At 46.4% G+C, this 22164-nt stretch overlaps 1 protein-coding gene across 6 annotated transcripts; it reads left to right on the top strand.

The window, feature by feature from the left end:
• The first annotated feature begins 1346 nt into the window (after positions 1-1346).
• PIGV (phosphatidylinositol glycan anchor biosynthesis class V) lies at positions 1347-11368 on the top strand. Of its 6 annotated transcripts, none has more exons than XM_004425784.3 (5): positions 1347-1396; positions 2380-2464; positions 4204-4338; positions 8074-9195; positions 10555-11368. In XM_004425784.3, exons 3-5 carry the CDS (start codon positions 4261-4263, stop codon positions 10834-10836), a joined length of 1482 nt encoding a protein of 493 aa, XP_004425841.1. In that variant the 5' UTR covers positions 1347-1396; positions 2380-2464; positions 4204-4260; the 3' UTR covers positions 10837-11368. The 6 variants fall into 6 exon arrangements, with proteins under 6 accessions (XP_004425841.1, XP_087302621.1, XP_087302622.1 ...); XM_087446495.1 differs by having other exon boundaries at positions 1350-1396; positions 2358-2464; XM_087446496.1 differs by lacking the exon at positions 1347-1396 and adding an exon at positions 1415-2120.
• Positions 11369-22164: the final 10796 nt, after the last annotated feature.

Below are 22164 nucleotides of genomic sequence, written 5' to 3'. Positions count from 1 at the left end.
AGTTTTATCTTTGCAAACAGGGTGCTGCTTGGAGCCTCACAGACTTCTGCAGATTCAAGCCACCACCTCAGGCCCCAGTCACGAGTGTGCACTGCAGCTTTGCCGATTCACTCACAGGCCTCTGGAGCTGAGAACAAGTGTGTGTCACTGAAAAAGCTGGGGGAAGAGTCTTCTAAACTCCATTTTTTCCATTCTCCTCCAACACACAACCACTCAAGTGTGATTTATACTTTATCCACCTTGCACACAACAAATACCTGAGGACAGTTTAGGTCTCAGGGCCTGAAATGAGTTATAAAGAACGAAAAGATACAGTTCCTGGCCCCCACAGAACTGATGTGGGCTAGTTTTCTTTGCCTGGAGAGATAGCAACCATCTCTTTGTTCCCACCCACAGTAGTAGCTGTTGCAGAAGATAAACCCCTCCCTCCGCCAGGGCTGTGGCCAGAGGCTAACCCAGTCCCTAGCTTCGTTTGGAGGGCAGATAACTGAAACCGCAGAAGGTTTTGGAATCCTGAGAAACGAGAAATCCACCAACGGAGAAGGATTTATTATCTATTTCCTTTAAGGAGGGTACAAAGTTGTTCTAACAGTTTCCGTTACAGGGGTACCAACTGGCCGCTCCTCCCTAACAGACGGTTTTGTTGAGTTAGCTTCTTTTTTTCTTCTTCTTCTTCTTTTTTGGCCCCACTTCCTACGAGAGAAACTGCTTGAATGAGGAAGAAGAAAGGAGTCCGGGGTGGGGGGGGGGGTCCTCTGAAGGTGCCTTCACCATCCTCATTAGCCTCCTGAGCTGGGTTGAGGACTGAAGTAGGACAGAAGGTCCCTGGTAGCTGAAGGAGGGGAAAGTCAGGGGGATCCCCCACTTTCTTCACACCCAGGACGCAGGGTGCCGCCGCTGGCCACAGAAACCCCAAGAAGGCTTTTCTTTCTATTCAGAGAACAACTATTGTGTGCCCTGTGCTGAGCTGTTGTTGCCTGGCAGCAGGGCAAGTGCGGCTCCGGCTTCTGTGCAGAGGCCGCGAGGAGGCCCCCAACTCCGAGAGCCTCGGCACACGTCAGAAACTCAGTGGGTGCTGGTGGGATGGAACCGGGGCAAGAGCACCGACCCTGAGACAGCAGCCCCGCAGATTAACTGAAAGCGGGGGAGGCGGCCTGAGAAGCAGGAAGTGCGAAAGAGAACTCTTCAGGTGTCACCAGAGCGGGAAGGTGCCAAAGCGGAGGTCCACGGAGTCGTGGGGCTCCGCGATCCCCACCTCTCTCGCCTGGAATCAACATGGCCGCCGCGGCGGGGGGTGGGGCAGCTCCCAATCCGGGCAGGAGCGGGGCGGGGCCGCCGTCGGCGGAGCCAGTGCGCAGGCGCGGGCGCTTCGGGGGCCCCGGATGGAGGAGCTGAGGTTCGGGCCCCTCCTGGGAGGTCGAGACAGGCCGGTGCTGGGGACCCGGTGCCAGCTTGGGATCCCTGGAGTTCTGGGGGGGAGGGAAGTTGTCAAACGGAGGCTGAGGGAAATGAGGCGGAGGCCGCCGAGAAGCGGGGAGCCCCGCCCCTCCGCCATAGCGGCCTCCCGGTGCCGCCTCTTCCTTTACAGCCTCCCGCCCTCCCTGCCTTCCGGCCGTGGGGCTGGGCTGGGCCTCGCCGGCCCCGTCGGGGGTAGCCCCTGGGCTGTGGCCCCTTTGGGGAGAGGAGATGCCCGATCCCCGCTTGGGACTGTGTCCGAAAGGAGCGGGCTAGAACGGCTTTGGACCCGGCTGGGCTCGCAGAATGCGGCCCCGGGCTCGCGACGGCCAGCGAGGCCTTTGGCCCTGAGGAGCCTGGATCAGAGCGACTTCCCCACCCCACGGAGGGTGTTAATCTTACCCAGAGTATCCAGGGCTCCAGTTCAAGGCTTCCCTGTGTTCTCAGGGCCCTCCCTGCCCTAAGCATACTCAGCAAGAGCATGCGCCATCGTTGGACCAGTACCGGGAGACCTGGGCTGTAGTCCTGGCTCTGACCGGGATGAGGGCTGGTGGGAAGATCATGAGGTTATAGAAGCAAAAAAACGACATTCTCTTTAAATAAAGCCTTGAGTGTGTCACTTGACCCCAGTGAGCCTCAGTTTCCACATCCATAAAATGGCGATGGTAATTATCCCGGCCTCACAGGGTCTAATGAGATCTCTGATGTAAAAACTATGGAGATTTTTATTACTCACCTCTCTGGGGCATATTTATCTCACGGGAAAACAGAGTAAAACCAGTTGCTCTGTAAGTGTTCTGCCAGTTCCGAGAGTCTGTGATTTCGCAAAGGGGTTGTTGGGAAGTGAGACCCGCAATTAGCCACGAGGAAGAACTCACTGGCTTTATTTTGTTTTTACTTAGTTTACCTGTAAACTAATTGTAGGCTACAAGTCTCCTGTGGTCGCTGGGGCTAGAGCTTGACTCTGGAGAGAGGAAAGGAAGAATGGAAGCCTGGTGAAGAGGCAGAGGTGGGTTAAGTGCTTTTCTGTTCCCAACTTCTCTTCTGCATGTGGGTGGGAAGTGAAGGAAGGGAAAAAGTGAATTCACGCTAGGATAGAGAACCAGCAGCGTGTGAGGTTGGCTGTGCCTGTTTCGACCATTCTCGATTCAGCGAGTCAGATGTTGGAAATGTTGGGTAGATTCACAAACTACTGCTGCTCTCTCTGGGGTTTTCAAAAGCTTGCCTTTGAACTGAATTTTGATGAGCAAACCGGTGTGGCGTCAGTGGCCCTTCCCTTCCTCCAGGCCTCCTGGTGCTGGAGTGAGTAGGGGGCGCCCCCTTGTGCTGAAGAAAGAGTACTGTTGCTGTTGGCCAATCTTGCTCCCTTTCTGGAGAAATGAAATTTTCCTGTGGCTTCTGTGACTTTGTCGTCTTGTTCTTGACATGAGATGTGGTGGGAGGAATACTTGGAGCAGTGATTTTATATCCAGAGCCAATGAACTCGTGAGGCCATATCCTGTTCTTGCCACTTCCTCTCAATCAGAACACAAGCTTAAAATGCCTGTTTGTAATGCTAGGCCCTGGGGGTATAGTTGGGAGCAGGACAGACTCAGCTCCTGCCCTCACAAGCAACTTAAATAAGCAATAACGACAAAGACGACAAGGCAGAGTGCAATGAGAGCATATCACATAGCCTAGTGAGGGTCAGAGAAGAATTCCAGAGACAAGTGATACCTAAAGATTTGGTAGGAATTAGCCTGATAATAGAAAAAAGAAAAGTCTTCCAGCCCTCCCTGTTAATTTCTCAGTTTAAATATTTTTTCTTTTAAGGGATAGTTCTTCACCCCAAATCGATGAGCTGCCTCTGATGCTCTTTCCTTCCCTTCTGATTTCCCAGACTGATTCTCTAGGAGCCTTTGCTACTTCTTTTAGCCCAAGAAATTGTAAAGAAAAAAAAGCCTTAAAGTGCATTCCTTGCCTCAGAATGGCTGTGCAATTGTTTATGCATTGTTGCCATTCCAACAAAGAGATGGAAAATAACAGTTTTCTCCATCTCTAGTAGTCGACTCCATCTCCCCCCTAAGTTTGTTTTAGCAATGTGAGCTGGCTGAAGTCCTGCTGAGTAGTGGTTTTCTTTTCCTTCTCCACTTAATTTAACAGACCAGCTGAACACACATCAGAGAGCTAAGCTGGAGTGTGTAGTCATTATGGTCTTCCAGTTCAGTTCTATGCCCCACTTTGGGGACTCTGGTTTGGCACCTAGTTTATTATTCTGGGCAAGAGGAAAAGGGCACACATCAAATAATAGCAACCACAATATAGATTTGGTAGTACTTCCTCACACTTCAGTCCATTTCACCATCATGACAACTTTGTGAGACAGGCAAAGTAATCTGATCCCATTTTATACATTAAGAACTGAGATGCCGAAGGGCTACATGAGAACTTGTGAGTGACAGAGCCACGACTTGAACCCAAGTCTTTAGTTCCTGCGTAGGGGCACTGAACAGGCTTTTAAAGATTTTCTGCAAGCTTAGCTTTCCAGCTTCATGCCTATCTGTGTGGAACTTTCCCGACAAGAATACAGTGCTTCAGAGTGACACCAAGTGGTCCGGTCTGCCTTCAGAATGCTTTTCCCTCATCTGGGCAGTTAGATGGTTAAGACTGCCATATTGATGCTAAAGGGGGCGTCTCCTGTGAAGAATGCTTTCAAGAATTTACTTTCAGCCTATGTGTAACATTTCCTCCTTGGGTTTTGGAGTTTAGAAGCCTGAGGGAGCTCAGTCCTGGCAGCACCACCACTGAATTCCTGGTGGTGGGAGGATGTGGCCCCTGGACCCAGCCCAGAAAGAGGTGCTGAGGTTTGCAATCAGCTGCCGTGTCCTCACTCTGGTGCTGCAGGTCAGTCTCTGATCCTTTGTCCTAAACACCCCTTTGCCACATGACTGGGCAAGGCACTAGGAATAGTCCCCATCTCCTTTCCGTCTCCCAGGTGTGCCCCTCCATGTGGTTTGAACCATATAGTTGTAGACTTCATAGCAAAAAGTGGGCAGGAATCTGAGACATGGTCTGTTAATCTCATGTTTTACACATGGAGCAGCAGAGGCCCAGAAAGGTTCAGTGGCTTCCCTAAAGTCACATAGCGAGTTAGAGAAGGGCCAGAATCAGACCCCAGGTTTCCTTACTCCTGAGCTAGTGCTCTTTCCAACAGATCATGATGTTCTGTAACTGGAGATGCCTTTAGAGTGTGACAGCTCAGAGCATGGCCCTGGATCCCCTTACCAGGAGACTGAGTACTGGGTCAGGTAGTTGAGTGGGAGAGAGGCGGCACAGTCCTGGGACCATCTGTGTATATTTGTTAAGTCAGCAGTGTCTCCTACTCTTCCCCCAGGTATCTCGCCTCGCTGCCTCACCCACACGTGACCCTCACAATGAGTTTGCCCTTTTGCAACCCCCTTCCCCCTCAAAGGCTGCCCTTGATACATATTTTAATCAAACTTCACATATATATGAATTATATCTGATGCCTAGCACAGTGCCCGGTGCTTTGTAGGTCCTCAGTATGTGTTATTGTTGAATATATGTCAACACCCTAGGGATGTCATATGAGCATACTTATGTGTACCTTTTATCATAAGCACCATTCTCTCTGAGGCCCATAGCTGGTTCCTTTGTGGAAACCTCTTATCCCCTCTCCTCCCCCACTATAGGAAGCACCACAGGCTCTGCTGTGTCCCAGGTTTAGTTAAAAGTATCTTCAGTTAAGTGCGCGCGCTCTGATGCTGGCGGCCCGGGTTCGGATCCCGGGAGCGCCCCAAGGCACCACTTCTCCGTCCAACGCGAGGCCGAGTCCCACGTACAGCAACTAGAAGGATGTGAACCTATGACATACAACTATCTACTGGGGCTTTGGGGGGAAAAAACTGAATAAATAAAATCTAAAAAAAAAAAAAAAAGTATCTTCAACTTGGAGACTAGGGCTGTTATCTGTGACTGTCACTCCTGTCCCATTTGTTTTCACTGTCTGAAGTGGCATGATAAAGAAACTGACCAGGGCCGGCCCTGTGGTGTAGTGGTTAAGTGCGTGCGCTCCGCTGCTGGCGGCCCGGGTTCGGATCCTGGGCGTGCACCGACGCACCGCTTGTCAGGCCATGCTGTGGCGGCGTCCCATATAAAGTGGAGGAAGATGGGCACAGATCTTAGCCCAGGGCCAGTCTTCCTCAGCAAAAAGAGGATTGGCATGGATGTTAGCTCAGGGCTGATCTTCCTCACTAAAAAAAAAAAAAAGTCATGATCTCTTTTCGCTTAAGTAGCTGACAATCTAATGGGGCAAAAAGACATTTAACAATAATGCTATTTCATTATCCTCCCACCCCTTCCAGCTTTAAAGCTCATGCCATCAGGTTATATCCCCAGTTACCCTTCGTTGTTGCTGTCATCTCTGTTAATGACAGCTCATTCCTTGAAGGTTTTAGCTCCTGATTCACTGTTGCTCTTTCCAGCACTACTGTTGATTTCTTGGTGGTTTCAATATTAATAAAGATGATACATCTGACCACTATCTCCCATCTTTCCAGCTCACTCCCTCTAGTACCCCAGCTCTAACAGCTCTTCCCTCCCCTCAGGACTTAAAATCCATTGATTCTACCACCGTTTCACTGTCCCTCACCCACCTCCTGGCTTCAACTCCCCTCCTTACTGAGCTTAGATTCTATGGTCCACCGTGCATGCACGCACAACTCGCTTGCTCCCTTCTCCCTATGTCTTATTTTTACAAGACAAAAGCCCAACCTTAGTTAAATTCAGTCTCTGCCTACTCCACACCTGCATCTGCCCAGGGAAAAACACACAACTGTACTAACTAGTTCTTTTTATTCCAGATCACTAACCCAAGTAAGTCCTTAGTGCTACCTGGCAATCTTAGTGTATTCCCCTAGCCCGTTCACCCTCTGATTCTCTCAAGTTTTCCTGCACATCAGAATCACCTGGGGGAGCTTAGAAAAAACATCTCATCGCCCAGGCTGTACCCCATACCAGTTAAATCATTGACTCTGGGGGAGGGCCCAGGCATTAGTTTTTCTTTTTTTTCTCTTGAGGAAGATTAGCTGTGAGCTAACATCTATGCCAGTCTTCCTCTACTTTGTATGTGGGTCACCGCCAGTGTGGCCAACGAGTGGTGTAGGTCCACGCCCAGGATCCAAACCCGCGAACCCAGGCCGCTGAAGCAGAGTGTGCTGAACTTAACCACTACGACCCGGGGCCGCCCCCAGGCATTAGTATTTTTGAAACTCCTTGGATGATTCCAGTGCACAGCCTATTTTGAGAATGAGGGTCATTGATGACTTATTTTACATATTTTCCTCTTTGCTCAAGTCTTAACACCTTTTCCCCAATTTGCTTTCCTGAGTGAAAACTCAGAAAAATAGAAGCAATCAGAAGCGACATTCTTTGTGCTCCTACCACATCCATTGGCATACCTGCATCTGCACCTCTGTGCCTTCCCTACTAACAGCTGGATGAGATGTCTGTCCTCCTCTCTAAGGTGAGCTCCTCCACCTGAGTAGCAGATTCCATCCTCTTTTGCCTGCTCCAGCAATTCTCCCCTCCCTCTCCTGCATACTCAGTTGTTTCCTTTCCACTGGATTATTCCCATTGGCAAACAAACTTTTATTTCCCACCTTAAAAAAGAACAAGATTTCTCTTGACCCCACATTGTCATTCACCTACTATCCCATTTCTGTCCTCCCCTTTATATCAAAACTCCTCCAAATAGTTGTTTGTATGCACTGTCTCCCTTCTCCCCTTCTCTGCTGAACCCAATCTAGGCAGGCTTCTCTCTCCTCCACTCCACTGAAATAGCTCTTGTCAAAGTCACCAGTGACCTTCACATTGCTAAATCCAGTGGTCAGTTTTCAGTCCCATCTTACTTTTCCTATCAGCAGCATTTAACAGAGTCAGTCATTCCCTTGCTTGACTTGGTTCTAAGATACCATGCTCTCCTGGTTTTCCCCCTACCTCACTGACTTGTTCTTCTTTATCTTTGTGGCTGGATCCTTACCCTCTTTCAAGTCTCTAAATGTTGATGTGCCCAGGGCCCAGTCCTCAGATCTCCTTTTTTCTCTACCTGCACTTCCTCCCTAGGTGATCTCATTCAGTCTCATGCCTTTAAATACCGCCCATGCACTTATGACTCCCAGATTTATATCTCCAGCCCTCATGGCTCTCCTGACCCACAGACATATATCTCACTGCCTTGTTGACCTCTGCACTGGAATGTCCAACTCAAACTTAACTAGTCTAAAACTGAACTCCTGATTCTCCCCCAACAAGTCTGTTTTTCCTCATTTTATTGAACGGTAATTCTTTTTTTTTTTTAATTTTATTTATTTATTTTTTCCCCCAAAGCCCCAGTAGATAGTTGTATGTCATAGCTGCACATCCTTCTAGTTGCTGTATGTGGGACGTGGCCTCAGCATGGGCGGAGAAGCAGTGCGTCGGTGCGTGCCCGGGATCCGAACCCGGGCCGCCAGCAGCGGAGCGCGCGCACTTAACTGCTAAGCCACGGGGCCAGCCCTGAATGGTAGTTCTTTTCTTCAAGTTGGTCAACCAAAATCCTGGTTTTCTTTCATCCCACAGGCTCTCTTCAATGCCATCATCCCAGATCACCATGCAGAAGCCTTCTCTCCTCCTCGCCTCACCCCCTCAGGCTCTGTGGACCAACTTGTGGAGGGTCTCTTGGGTGGCCTGTCGCACTGGGATGCTGAGCACTTCCTGTTCATTGCTGAGCACGGCTACCTGTATGAGCACAACTTTGCGTTCTTCCCTGGTTTCCCCCTGGCCCTGTTGGTGGGGACTGAACTGCTGAGCCCTCTGTGGGGGTTACTGAGCCTGCGGAGTTGCCTGTTAATCTCAGTAGCATTGCTCAATTCCTTGTTCTCCGTGCTGGCTGCAGTCGCACTTCATGACCTGGGCTGTCTGGTTTTGCACTGTCCCCACCAGGCCTTTTATGGAGCGCTGCTTTTCTGTCTCAGCCCCGCCAATGTCTTCCTGGCAGCTGGTTACTCAGAAGCTTTGTTTGCCCTCCTGACGTTCAGTGCCATGGGGCAGCTGGAAAGGGGCCGAAGCTGGACTAGTGGACTCCTCTTTGCCTTTGCCACTGCTGTGCGCTCCAATGGACTGGTCAACGTGGGCTTCCTCGTGCATTCTCAGTGCCGAGGCTTTTTCTCTTCTTTCATGGTGCTGAATCCTCTGAGACAGCTCTTGAAGCTAATGGGCTCTGTGTTCCTTTCAGTGCTCGCACTTGGCTTTCCCTTTGCCCTCTTTCAGTATTATGCCTATACCCAGTTCTGTCTGCCAGGCCCAGCCCACCCCATCCCTAAGCCCCTGGTGCAGTTAGCTGTGGACAAGGGCTACCGGACCACAGAGGGAAATGAGCCGCCTTGGTGCTCCTGGGACATTCCCCTAATATACAGCTACATCCAGGACATCTACTGGAATGTTGGCTTTTTGAGATACTATGAGCTCAAGCAGTTGCCCAATTTTCTGCTGGCTGCACCAGTGGCTACACTGGTTGCCTGGGCAACTTGGACGTATGTGACCACTCACCCTTGGCTCTGCCTTACACTTGGCATGCGAAGGAGCAAGAACAATAAGACCCTAGACAAGCCTGATCCTGGATTCCTCAGTCCTCGGGTGTTCGTGTACCTGGTGCACGCCGTAGTGCTGCTGCTGTTTGGCGGTCTGTGCATGCATGTTCAGGTGAGGTGGGTTCCTGGCTGGGATAAGGTGTGAATACAGGCAAAACCCCTTGGCCAGGGGCAGGGAAGACAGTTAACTTCTCCCATTTGAGTGACCTGTACCTAATTTATTCATTCAACAACTGTTGGGGGCTTTCTTTGTGCCAGACCCTGGGTCAGACCACTGAGGGTAAACTGAGTAAGATAAGATTGCTGTCCTAGTGGGTCTCATGGAAGAAATGGGGAGACAGACACTTAACAGATAAAATTATAGTACAGTGGGATGGAAGAGGAGTTGCTGTTTTGAGAGAAAGTATCGTGGAAGCACAGGGGAAAAAGTAGCTAACTGACTGAAGGAGCTGAGGAGGGCGTCATATTTAGGCTGGGTCCTGAAGAGTAAGAAGGAATTTCATTTAAGAAGCAGAGGAGGAACATTCTGGGCAAATGGAAGGGCATGTGCAAAGATAGGAGAGTTTTAAAAGGACCTGATTTGACTAAGACATAGGAACAAGCACAGAGGATGTCTCTGGGACCTTCCCCTAATACAGTTAGACTCAGAATATCTCCTTTGTTGACTTTTTGAGGTAGTCTGAGCTCTGGCAGGTGCTCAATTGTCGGAGGAGATATCTTGTGCAATGTTCTGGGTGGTGGTGGGGATAGAGAGGGATGGGAAGGGTTTAATCATACATTCGATTTTTTTGTTCCCAGCTATGGCCCCAGTTTCAACATAACCCTGAGGGAGTCTTTTTGTCTCCATCTGGCCACTCCTTAGCAGTTTCTGCCTCTTGGAGGCGCACGTTGGCTGTTTGTAAAGTTCTCTGAGCTGTGTGAGTGAGAGGCACAGGGGAAATAGGAAGTAGCATTCCGTGTTTGTAGCTGGATTAGCTAGTAGTGTGAGTGCCAGCAAAGCTTCAAGTTTCCAGGTTAGATGAGGGACGCCATTTGGAGACTTGCCTCTGAACTCCCGGAGGAGGGAGCATATTGAACCACAGGATCCCTTGCCCCAGTTCCCTCTGCTTTGCCACCCTCATGGGACGAGGGAACCACCTCAGGTTCCCAAAGCCCCACGTGACAGCCTAGAGTTTAGAGTCCAGGCCCTGGCCTAAAATTGGACCCCATAAAGATTTTAGTATTGACTGGCCCATTGTTGTGGTAATTAGTCTGCAGCAGTGTTTATCTATAACATTGAGGTCACCTGGCTGGGTTCACGCACAGCTTTATAAGGCAGATCCTGAGCTCTGCTGCATTTCTTTTCCGGGATAATACATTTCTAGTCATGGGGCTATAGTTCACCCAGCAGCAGGGAAGCCCCAGGCTGGTCCAGTTTGAGGCAGTGACATTCCGATAAATGTGTGGATTTTCCTCCTTTTATGATTTCCAGGTTCTCACCAGGTTTTTGGGCTCCTCCACTCCTATTGTGTACTGGTTTCCAGCTCACTTGCTTCAGGATCAAGAGCCGCTGCTGCGATCTCTAGAGACTGTGCCTTGGAAGCCTCTTGCAGCGGACTCCCCACCGGGACAAAAGGTCCCCAGAAATTATATCATGGGACTTTTATACAACTGGAAAACCTGTTCTTTAGTCACACGATGCATTCTAGGCTACTTCCTGACTTACTGGCTCCTGGGACTACTCCTACATTGCAACTTCCTGCCTTGGACATGACCTGGAGTCTCAGGGGACAGGCTTGAAGCAGACTTAACCAGGGGTCTGGAAGTACGAATACACACTGGGCCTGCCTGTCCTGTCCTGGGATCCTTAGTCTGTCCTCTCTCTTTCTCTTTGGAGGTTGGTTAGGAATGGGAGAAGTATGAGCCACTAGAGAGCCCCTTCTGGTCCTGTCTGTGGCAAATTTTAGAGTAGTAACTATTTTCTCTGTACGTGAAGAAATCTTATTCCAAGTCTGAAGTGCACCTGGAGTTGTCTCATCAACCAAGCATAGCAGAGACAGTCTTCACCTTGCCACTGACCCAAACATAAATTTAAATGTAAATTACTTAAATGTAAATTTCGTAGGTCATAGTCCACACACGATGCCGGAGGCCTGAACAGTATGGCGGCAGTAGTAAGTAAAGGGGGACCATCTTTTCTAAATGGGACATTGTTTCTGATGATTTTTTTCATGATTTGTTCATTTATTTATATGAAAAATCTTACAAAGATATGCAAATTAAACAACTTTCGGTTATACATGCAATGAATTACCTTTTTTAAAATAATACAAATTACTTGGAGGGAAAAGTCATGGTAAGAAGAACATTGCAGGAGGAGGCAAGAGACCTGGATTCTAGTCCTCTTGGTAAAACTGGGCTTACCAGCTGTGTGACCTTGGGGGCGTTTTCAGAGCCGTAGTTACCTCTTCTGAAACTAGGGGAAATGATAGCCTACTGGTGGTGGGGGGTGGAGATGAACCGTATAATCTCTTGTAGGTCCCTTTCTGCTCTAAGATCTTAAGAGCTGCCTTAAACAATGGAATCTTCCCAGTCTAAACACTTATATAGAGGCTCAAACACATGGTTTTAAGAGAAAATATCCAGTTCTCTTGCTTTCAGCACTTAGAAGAAACTGTCCCCCTCTTCAGGTGCAACTCTGAGGAGTAACTTCAGTGACCTTTCCTTTGAATGAGGGAAAGCAGTGACATCTGGCAAATAAGGCTCCCTGTCCTGCACAAGTAAACCTGCGCCAGGCAGCTAAATGGTCACAGAGGAGACTGGTTTCCTGCCGCCCCCAGGTGCCTGTACTTGCTTAATTGATAGACATGGGTCAGAGGAGCCAACCTGGCAGCATGAATTGATAAATTGTAGGTGAGTCCAAGGTTGAATGAAATGGTATCTTCCTGGCCCGCATTTGGTTATGAGCCCATCACTATAAAGGTAGTGATGGGCTCATTCAGCTATTTTTGCTCATTCTTTGAGCCAGGTAAGAGGCTCTGCATCATCATCACTCATTCCCCATTTGAGCCAAAAATTCCAACACGCAGAAACTTCAAAATAGATGGGTAATCATAAGCAGCGTCTGGAGAGCCCTGAGAAGTAGAATTTTGACACGCTCCCTCTGACCATGACAGAAAGCTAAACTTGCCAGCTGAAGGGAAGCTCCTGGCTGAGCCCCAGCACCCTCTGTTGGAGCCTCCTGTCAGCCTGGCCAATAGGCATTTCCCATCCATCCTCCCAGCTTTAGCACAGCTGAGAGAATTTGATCCAGAGTCAAATGCTTCTGAAAATGTACACATAGATCGGGGCAGCCCTCTGCCTTCTGCCAAGACACCCGAGTGCCCTTCTTGGCAAAAGATGATCACCCCTGCCCTAGTGTCCCTCCAGTTGGCAGAAACTGTCCCCTCCCTCCTCACCAACAGCTGCAGATCCCAGGGACTTCCACCTCGTGTGCAGGAAGAGTTGCAGTCCTGTTTCAGCTCTTTATTGCAGAGGTAGGAGCGCTAGTTCTTTGCTCTCATGGATTCCCCTCTTTGCCTCTTTTTGGGGGATAATCAGGACTGATTGTTCCCCTACTGGAGGAGGTGACTCAAACTCCACAGGGGAGGGTGGATTTCACTGCGCTGGCATTCTCAGCTTAACCTTCATACTAATCTCATCACCCCCAGAAACAAGTGATTTCAAGGGCCAGAAACCCTATAAAAGGAAATCTCACCTTCTCAACTAATACCAAGAAACTAAATCACTCTGATATTCTGCAAAGACTGTTATGGTTACAGTTGATCATAGAGGAGATAACCGAGGGCCCCAGCTATGTGGACCGACCTGGTGTAACCTAGAGATGGACACACTTTTCTCTCTGACCTTGGGGGGATCTAGTTGCTGTTCGGTAAGGATCTAAGGAATGGGCTGATTTTATGGCCAGCAGCTGTCCTTTTACCATCTTATTAACAGTCTTCAATAGTCTGGGAGAGGGACATGAAGGGCCCAAGGCAGGAAGCTTCCTGTTTACCCTGAGGTCTAACAATGCTGCAGCTGGGTTGGGCGTCTACAATTTCAGAGAAAAGTCATTTCCTTCTGAGACCCAGCTAAAAACAGACGCTTCATATACCTAGAAGTAGATCCTTTTTTGTTCTTTAATGAAGGTGGGAGGAGAAGGAGTGTTTGACATGTCTTTACCAGGCCCCCTGGAAAAGACCCTTTTCTTGAACAGACCCTCTCACCTTCATCTAAAAATGTAGTGTGTGCAGATTCAAGGGATTTGAAATTGATTGATTCTTTCAGCAATTGTTGATTAATGCCTATTTTAGGGGAATAAAGATGACTCGCTATGCCTCCTGTCCTCAAATAACTGTCTAATAGAGTTGCTAGCAGATACACAGACACATTAATCAAGATAGAAACTGATAAATTCTGGAGAATGAAGGGATAGTTAAACTTCTTGCTCTCTATCTCTCTACTTGAACTTTTTATGAGGAGGATGAATTAAAGTTTTACTTGTATGTTTAGGAAAAGGTGAGGTACAGAGTAAGTACTCTGTAAATTCATACAAGATGTCAATCCCTTCCGGCTTGGAATACCTGACAAAACTTTATGGGGAAATGGCACTTGAGAACCATTTGAAGGACTTTGAAGGACAGACAGGTAGGATATGAAAGTCAAGGGAAAAGGGGCTGGCCTGGTGGCCTAGTGATTAAGTTCATTCACTCCACTTTGGCAGTCCAGGCTTCACCGGTTCGAATCCTGGGTGTGGACATACACATCACTCATCAAGCCATGCTGTGGCGGCATCCCACATACAAAATAGAGGAAGATTGGCACAGGTGTTAGCTCAGAGCCAATCTTCCTCATCAAAAAAAAAAAAGGTTAAGGGCAGAGAATGAGTATAGGAACAAGAAATGGAACAGCACAGGGAGAGCACAGCAATTGTCATTATTGAGATCTAGGCCTTGAATCAGTCCCAAGCCCAGCTCTACTGTGTACCAGCTCTGTAAATGTGAGCCATATACTGAATCTCTAAGCCTCAGTTTTCTTAACTGTAAAATGTAGATAACACTATCTACCTCATAGATATGAATAACATTATCTATCTCATAGGGTTGTTGTGGGAATTAAATAAAAAGTGTTTAGAACAGTACTAACAAAGGAAGAGCTGCATTTTAGACAAGTTGAGTTTACAATGCCATCAGCACATTCAGATGCCACAAAATATGGAATTGGAGACAAGGAGAGGGGTCAGGGAACCATCCACACAGACATGATAATTACAGCAGCCATGATATTGAATGGGATTGTCAAAAGGAAATGTGTAGAGGGGCTGGCCAGGTGGCATAGTGGTTAAGTTCACGTGCTCCACTTCGGCAGCCCAGGATTCACCAGTTCGGATCCTGGGTGTGGACCTACGTATTGCTCATCAAGCCATGCTGAGGCGGCATCCCAGATAGAGCAACTAGAAGGATATACAACTATCTACTGGGGCTTTGGGGAGGGAAAAAAAAAAAAAGGAAATGTGTAGAGAGAGAGGGCCTGTAAGACCTTGGACAAGTGACTCGACTCTAAACCTGTATTCTCATCTCTAAAACGAGTATGACAGCATCTACCACACAGAGTAGTTATGAGGATTCAACGAGACACTAGATAAAGCACTAGCTCGGCACCTGGCACATAGTAAGAACTTCAGGAATGGTAGCCATTTTATTATTATTATTATTATCATTAAAACATTAGAAACAAATAGTATCAGGGGAAGAATTTCAAGAAGAAAGAAATGGTTACCAGGGTCATATGCTGTTAAGGAAAGGATGAGAAAAGCTATTGAATTTAGAGATTAGGGCTATTATTCAAGGTAGGCTAGCTGCTATAACAAACAACTCCCAAAACTCAGTGGCTTAATAAAAAAAGTTTCTTTCTTGTTTACTTTGTAGTCTAGTGCAGGTTTGGGGAGGGAGGCCTGTTCCACTCAGTCATTGGGACCCAGGCTACTTCCATTTTGTGACTCTGCCCTTCTCTAGATGCTCGGAGTCCTCTGCTTTCAGAGAGGTTTTAAGGGGCCAGGCCTGGAAAAGAAGCACTTTCGTACCATTGGTTAGAACTCAGTCACATGGCACATCTAACTGCAAGGGAGATTGGGAAGTAGGGTTACCAGATAAAATACAGGATGCTCAGTTAAATTTGAATTTCATGTAAATGACAAATACTTTTTCAGTATAATTATGTTCCAAATATTTCATGGGACACATTTATACTAGGAAATGTTTCTTTGTTTATCTGAAATTCAAATTTAACTGGGCATCCTGTATTTTTATTTGCCAAGTCTGGCAACCCTACTAGGAAGTAAAGACTGGCTGTGGGTTTAGGAAGAAGAGAACACAGATATTTGTGTATCACAGTCTGCCTCAGTCTATCTTTCTGAGCCAAATACCTGTTTCTGCTCTTCTCACAGAGAAAACACACTCACCCCTTCCCAAGGGAGATAACCTCAAATCCCATTCAGTCACTATATTCAGCTCCAAGTCTCTGAATCAGCTTCCGATAGGGTTCTTTATGACGATTTATGAACTAAAAAACAAGTATCTGTACCCCACAAACACAAATGGTGGAGCAAGAAGTGGGTAACCTCAATACAAACTCCTATTGAGAAAAGGAAAGAATGGAAGACATACAACAGTCACTGGTCCAAAGCAGTTCTGAATCCCCACTGGTCAGACATGTCAAAGCCCTCTCCCCTGGGGCTGGGGGCGTTCCTTGTTCTAGGAGGGACTCCTTTGTCCATTGTTCTCCATGGCTCCTGGCTGTGCCCTCTGGCTTATTGGTTATGCTTCAGAGCCATATCTGAGATGGGCTTTGGGGAGTAGGACCTCCTTAGAGAATGTGCAACTTTCACAGCCCACTTCCTGCTGGTGCAAGCAGAGGGGCCTAAAAGTTATTTTAAATCTTGGCCAGTCAAAGGCGCGCGTGCACGCGCATGTGTGTCTTAAAATATATGTAACATAAAATTTACCATTTTAACCATTTTTAAGTGTAACGTTCAGTGGCATTAAGTACATTCACATTATTGTGCAACAATCACCAGTATCCATCTCCAGAACTTTTTCATCTTCCCAAACTGAAATTATACCCATTCAGCAGTAACTCCCATTCCCCCTACCCTCAGCCCCTGGCAACCATCACTCTATGTTCTGTCTCTATGAATCTGACTACTCTAGGTACCTCATATAAGTGGCATCACACAATATTTGTCCTTTTGTGACTGGCTTATTTCACTTAGCATAATGTCTTCAAGGTTCATCCATATTGTAGCATGTGTCAAAATTTCCTTCCTTTTTAACCCTGAATAATATTCCATTGTATGTATATGCCACATTTTTTTGTGTGTGTGTGAGGAAGATCGGCCCTGAGCTAACATCTGCCAATCCTCCTCTTTTTGCTGAGGAAGACTGGCCCTGGGCTAACATCCATGCCCATCTTCCCCCACTATATATGGGACGCCGCCACAGCATGGCTTGACAAGCGGTAGGTCAGTGCGCACCCGGGATCCGAACCGGCAAACCCCGGGCTGCTGCAGCGGAGCACGCGCACTAGCCGCTTGTGCCACCAGGCTGGCCCCTATACACCACATTTTGTTTATCCATTCATCTGTCAATGGATACTTGGGTTGCTTCCCCCTTTTGGCTATTGTGAATAACGCTGCTATGAACATTGGCATACAAATAGCTGTTCAAGTTCCTGCTTTCAATTCTTTGGGGCATATACCCAAAGTATATATTGCTGTATCATACAATAATGCTATGTTAAATTTTTTGAGGAACTGCCATACTTTTTCCACAGTAGTTGTACCATTTTACATTCCCACTAGCAATGCATAAGGGTTCAAATTTCTCCACATCCTCACCAAAACTTGTTATTTTCTGGGTTTTTAAAAATTTTTATAATAGCCGTCCTAGTGGGTGTGAAGTGGTATCTCACGGTGGTTTTGATTTGCATTTCCCTAATGATTAGTAATGCTGAGCATCTTTTCATGTGCTTATTGGCCATTTGTATATCTTAGAGAAATGTCTATTCAGATCATTTGTCCATTTTTAAATCAGGTTTTTTGTTGTTGAGTTGTTGGAGTTCTGTATATATTTTGGATATTAATCAGATATATGATTTGCAAATATTTTCTCCCATTCCAGGGGTTGCTTTTTCACTCTGTTAATAGTGTCCTTTGATGAACAAAAGAATTTAATTTTGGGGTTGGCACCGTGGCTTAGCGGTTAAGTGCGCGTGCTCTGCTGCTGGTGGCCTGGGTTTGGATCCCAGGCGCGCACCGAGGCACTTCTTGTCTGGCCATGCTGTGGTGGTGTCCCACATACAGCAACTAGCAGGATGTGCAACTACGACATACAGCTATCTACTGGGGCTTTGGGGAGAAGAAGGGAAAAAAAACAAAGGAGGAGGATTGGCAATAGATGTTAGCTCAGGGCTGATCTTCCTCACAAAGAAAAAAAAAAGAATTTAATTTTGATGAAGTCCAGTTTATCTATTTTTTCTTGTTGCCTGTGCTTTTGGTGTCATATGCAAGAAATCATTGCCAAATCCAATGTCGTGAAGGTTTTGCCCTATGTTTTCTTCTAAGAGTTTTATAACTTTAACTCTTATGTTTAGGTCTTTTATCCATTTTGGATTAATTTTCATATGTGATGTAAGGTCAAGGTCGAACTTCATTCTTACACATGTGAATATACAGTTTTCCCAGCACCATTTGTTGAAAAGACTGTCCTTTCCCCATTGATTGGTCTTGGAGCTCTTGTCGAAATCATTTGACCATATATGAGAGGGTTTATTTCTAGGCTGTTTATTCTATTCCATTGGTCTATATGTCTGTCTTTATGCCAACATTGCATTGTTTTGATCACTGTAGCTTTGTAGTAAGATTTTTTTTTGAAATTTTATTTTATTTTTATTGTGGTAATATTGGTTTATAACATTGTATAAATTTCAGGTGTACATCATTATACTTCCATGTCCACATAGATTACATCATGTTCACCACCCAAATACTAATGACAATCCATCACCACACATATGTGCCTAATCATCCCTTTCGCCCTCTTCCCTCCCTGTAGTAAGTTTTGAAATCAGAAAGGTTGAGACCTCCAACTTTATTCTTCTTGTTCAAAATTGTTTTGGCTGTTCAGGGTCCCTTAAGATTTCATATAAATTTTAGGCAGCCAAAGGCTTTTCTAGTTTGGGCTCATAGTTTCTTTGGCAATACTATTACCTCAAAACATTTTTGGTGTATAAGTCAGAGTTTTCCAGAGAAACATAACCAATAGGATGTATATATGTGTGTGCGTGTGTGTGTGTGTGTGTGTGTGTGTGTGTGTATGAGAGAGAGAGAGAGAGAGATTGATTGATTGATTTTAAGGAACTGGCTCATATGATTGTAGAGACTGGCAAGTCCAAAATTTACAAGGTAGGCCAGCAGCTGGCAACCCATGGAAGAATTGATGTTGCAGTTGGAGTCCAAAGGCAGTCTGCTGGCTGAATTCCCTCTTTCTCAGGGGAAGTCAATCTTTTCTCTATTAAGGCTGTCAACTGATTGGATGAGGCCCACCCACTTTATGAAAGATAATCTGCTTTACTCAAAGTCAACTGATTTAAATGTTAATCTTATCTAAAAAATACCTTCCCAGAAACATCTAGAATAAAATTTGACCAAATATCTGCATACTGTGGCCTAGCCAAGTTGACACACAAAATTAACACCATAGGTTTCAGCTCTATTTGCTTCTAGTCAGATCCATGTGACACTAACCACACTCAAGTTCTTTCCTAGATAGAATTCTCAAGCTGATATATTTATTTGCTTCATCACCCTGTTGCCTCACTCTCAACATAATGGTGGCTGTATTGAAAAGCTGTGTGAAATAATAAGTGGGAAGACCACACTCTTCACCTGATATTTGCCTGAGAGGTGATCACATCTTTCAACTCGTGTTGTCCAAGACCTTGTTCAGTCTCATACTATTTGTTGCCCAGAAGCAGTCATCTTTTCCGACCCTAAAAGGCCCATCATCTCTGGGCTTTCTCTACTTCCCTTCCATCTCTGCTTGAACACCAGCTAATTCTCATCTAAGTCCACCTCTTTCTTCTAATACTTTATAAAGGCACCTGTGGTAGTTATTAAGTTATTTTCTCTCAGCTCCAAACCCACCTTCTACTTTCTACTGTAAGATACTGGAGCTGGGACTCTGCAAATCACACTTCTGCTTTGTCAGCTGGCTCTGTTTGGCTCTGCCAGTATGGGCCACTAGAGGGAGACAGTGAGGCCAGAGGAGGAAGAAAAGGCTCCTTTCTTCTGTTTGCTTCCTGTTCCTGTGAGGTCACCCTAGCAATGCTCCTTCACCCCCACAGCAGCAGTTCCTTCCTGTAGCAGCAGCTGAATCTACTTTGCAGTTTTTTTCCAACAATTGCAGAACTAACTTCATGGTGTCCCAATCAGAGACACCAGCATCAGCTGGGTGGCACCCCTTCCTCAGAGGTGTTGGTCCCTCCAAGTTCAGAGACACGAGCACCAGACTTAGAGGTCTGAGTTTCAGCTCTGTAGGGCCCCTCTCATAAATTTCTAAGTTTTAGTGATAACAAACTCTTTCCTTTGTTCTCCTAGCCCTAGGAGTTATAGATGCTTCTTGCTGTTGCTGTCTCCATGATATCTCAGTTTTCTTTTTACCTTTTCAGTTATCTAGTTAACAACTTTATACCTAGTTAGCCATTTTAACCATTCTTTATATTAAATTCTCTCTGTCCAATGACTGGTGTGGTTTTATCGGCTGGACCCTGACTGATACAGAAATTGGTACTAGGAGGGGTCCCAGGAAACAGACTTCAAAAAATGGGATTAGAGGGGCCAGCCCCGTGTCTTAGCGGTTAAGTGCGCGCGCTCTGCTACTGGTGGCCTGGGTTCGGATCCCCAGCACGCACCGATGCACCGCTTCTGCGGCCATGCTGAGGCCGCGTCCCACATACAGCAACTAGAAGGATGTGCAACTATGACATACGACTATCTACTGGGGCTTTGGGGAAGGAAAAAAAAAAAAAAGGAGGAGGATTGGCAATAGATGTTAGCTCAGAGCTGGTCTTCCTCAGCAAAAAGAGGAGGATTAGCACGGATGTTAGCTAAGGGCTGATCTTCCTCACAAAAAAATAAATAAATATTTAAAAAAAAAATGGGATTAGGGAACGGGTTTGGTTGTGTCATTGGGTTTGAATGTGCTAAGCTCCTTGCTAATGAGAAACGTGATGCTACCAATCCATGGCATGCTGTGGCATCATGATTAATCAAATTATCGCCTGTGGTTATTTGTGATGAAGCGCCAACGAGAGCAAGTGCTTTGGGGGCCCAAGTGGTTGTTGCAGTTGACTGCAGTGATGATGACCACAGGGACTTGGTATGGGAGGAATTCTTCTGAATGCACCAGGGTCCTTGCAGAAAGAAAATTACAAGCTCTTTAAATTCTCAGCTCAAGTCATGGTCATAGAGTCATAGAGCTTCTACCACAACCATAAAAGAATCTCTTATTTCTTGTAGCCACCAAACTTATTGCTACAAATAAAGCAAAAATAGTGTTCATATTGCAGAATTACATGAGTTGAATTCAGTCTTACTAAGTCTTTCCTTAACTTAGTAACTTAACTGAGTTAACTTAACTGAGAAGGAGTAGGACCTTGAAACTTGGAATGCGGATAGCTGGTTTGACTCTCTTCTACATTCTCAGAGTCTCCTCCATTGTGCTAGCAGATAGGAAGGAGAGCAAAGATCAGCACCTGGGAGTTTTATGGGCCAGGCTGTCACTTCCACTCACATTCCGTTAGCCAGAATTAAGTCGCTTGGCCACACCTATCTGTAAGAGAGGCTGGGAACCCTGGGTATTGGTGAGAATGAGTAGTCTATGCCACACTAAATGGGTCACTAGTGACATTTAAGATAGAAGTTTTGGGGAGTGATGTAGACAGGGGCCAAATCATAAAAAGTTAAGAAATGAATAGGTGACAATGAAGTGGTAGCTACTCTTTAATATGACTCTATGAGAGAGAAAAAGATAAACCTGAAGCTAGAGTGAGGAGGTAGCCAAACATGGAAAGCTGTTTCTGGCGTTGTTTTTTAGTTTAGCTTTGCTTTTTCTGTTGTTGTTGAGGAAGATTCACCCTGAGCTAACATCTGTGCTAGTTTTCCTCTATTTTGTGTGTAGGTCACCACCACAGCATGCTGCCAACAAGTGGTGTAGGTCCACGCCTGGGAACAGAACCCCGGCCACTGAAGTAGAGCGCACCAAACTTAACCACTAGGCCACAGGGCTGGCCCCTTAGCTTTGCTTTTTAATTGACAGAGGAGAACTGAGCATGTGTTTGCAGTCTCGATGAACAGGAAGAGAGACAAGACATGAGTGGAGGGTTAGCCATGGGCAGGAGGCCCACATCTTTAAGATGAGAGGAAAGGACAGATGCAAATAGAGAGAAATTATGAGGAAGAAAGGAAGGAAGCTGAAAATCAAGCAGGATAGTTTTGGTTTCTGTAAAGTGACAAGAAGCAAGAAAAGGTGTAGGGTTGCGAGAGGACCCAGTTGGGACAGGACAGCAGGAATTTGTACTGGAACCAGTATGTCCAGAGCCAAGGAGCAAGAGAGGAGGAAGCCCACAACGTGGTTCACTCAAGGGGAGGCTCACCAAATCCAGAATCTTTGGCACCAAGGGCATGGCTTGGTGGCCTTTGGCAGGTGTAACAACTAGTGATCCTTGAGGTCACTGTTGTTGCCTTTCTACCAGTCCACATCATGTATTTTGTCTTCTTTTCTTACTCTCTCCTATCCTAGTCTCCAGTTCTCTTTTCCTATACTTTTCCTTAGGTTTGTCAGTAAGCCCAGTGTGGTGAACAGACTCTAAGGTGACCCATGATTCCTGCCTCCTGGTACTCACACCTTTGTGTGATCCTCTCCTCTTGAGTTCAAGTGGGACCTGCGACTTGCTTCTAACCTACAAAATAGGCAACAGTGATGGGATGTCCCTCCCCATACATAAT

This window comes from Ceratotherium simum, chromosome 22 (assembly GCF_057802395.1).
Source record: "Ceratotherium simum simum isolate JZ-2026a chromosome 22, ASM5780239v1, whole genome shotgun sequence".
NCBI classification, from domain to species: Eukaryota; Metazoa; Chordata; class Mammalia; order Perissodactyla; family Rhinocerotidae; genus Ceratotherium; species Ceratotherium simum.
This window is presented reverse-complemented; position numbering and strand designations above follow the sequence as displayed.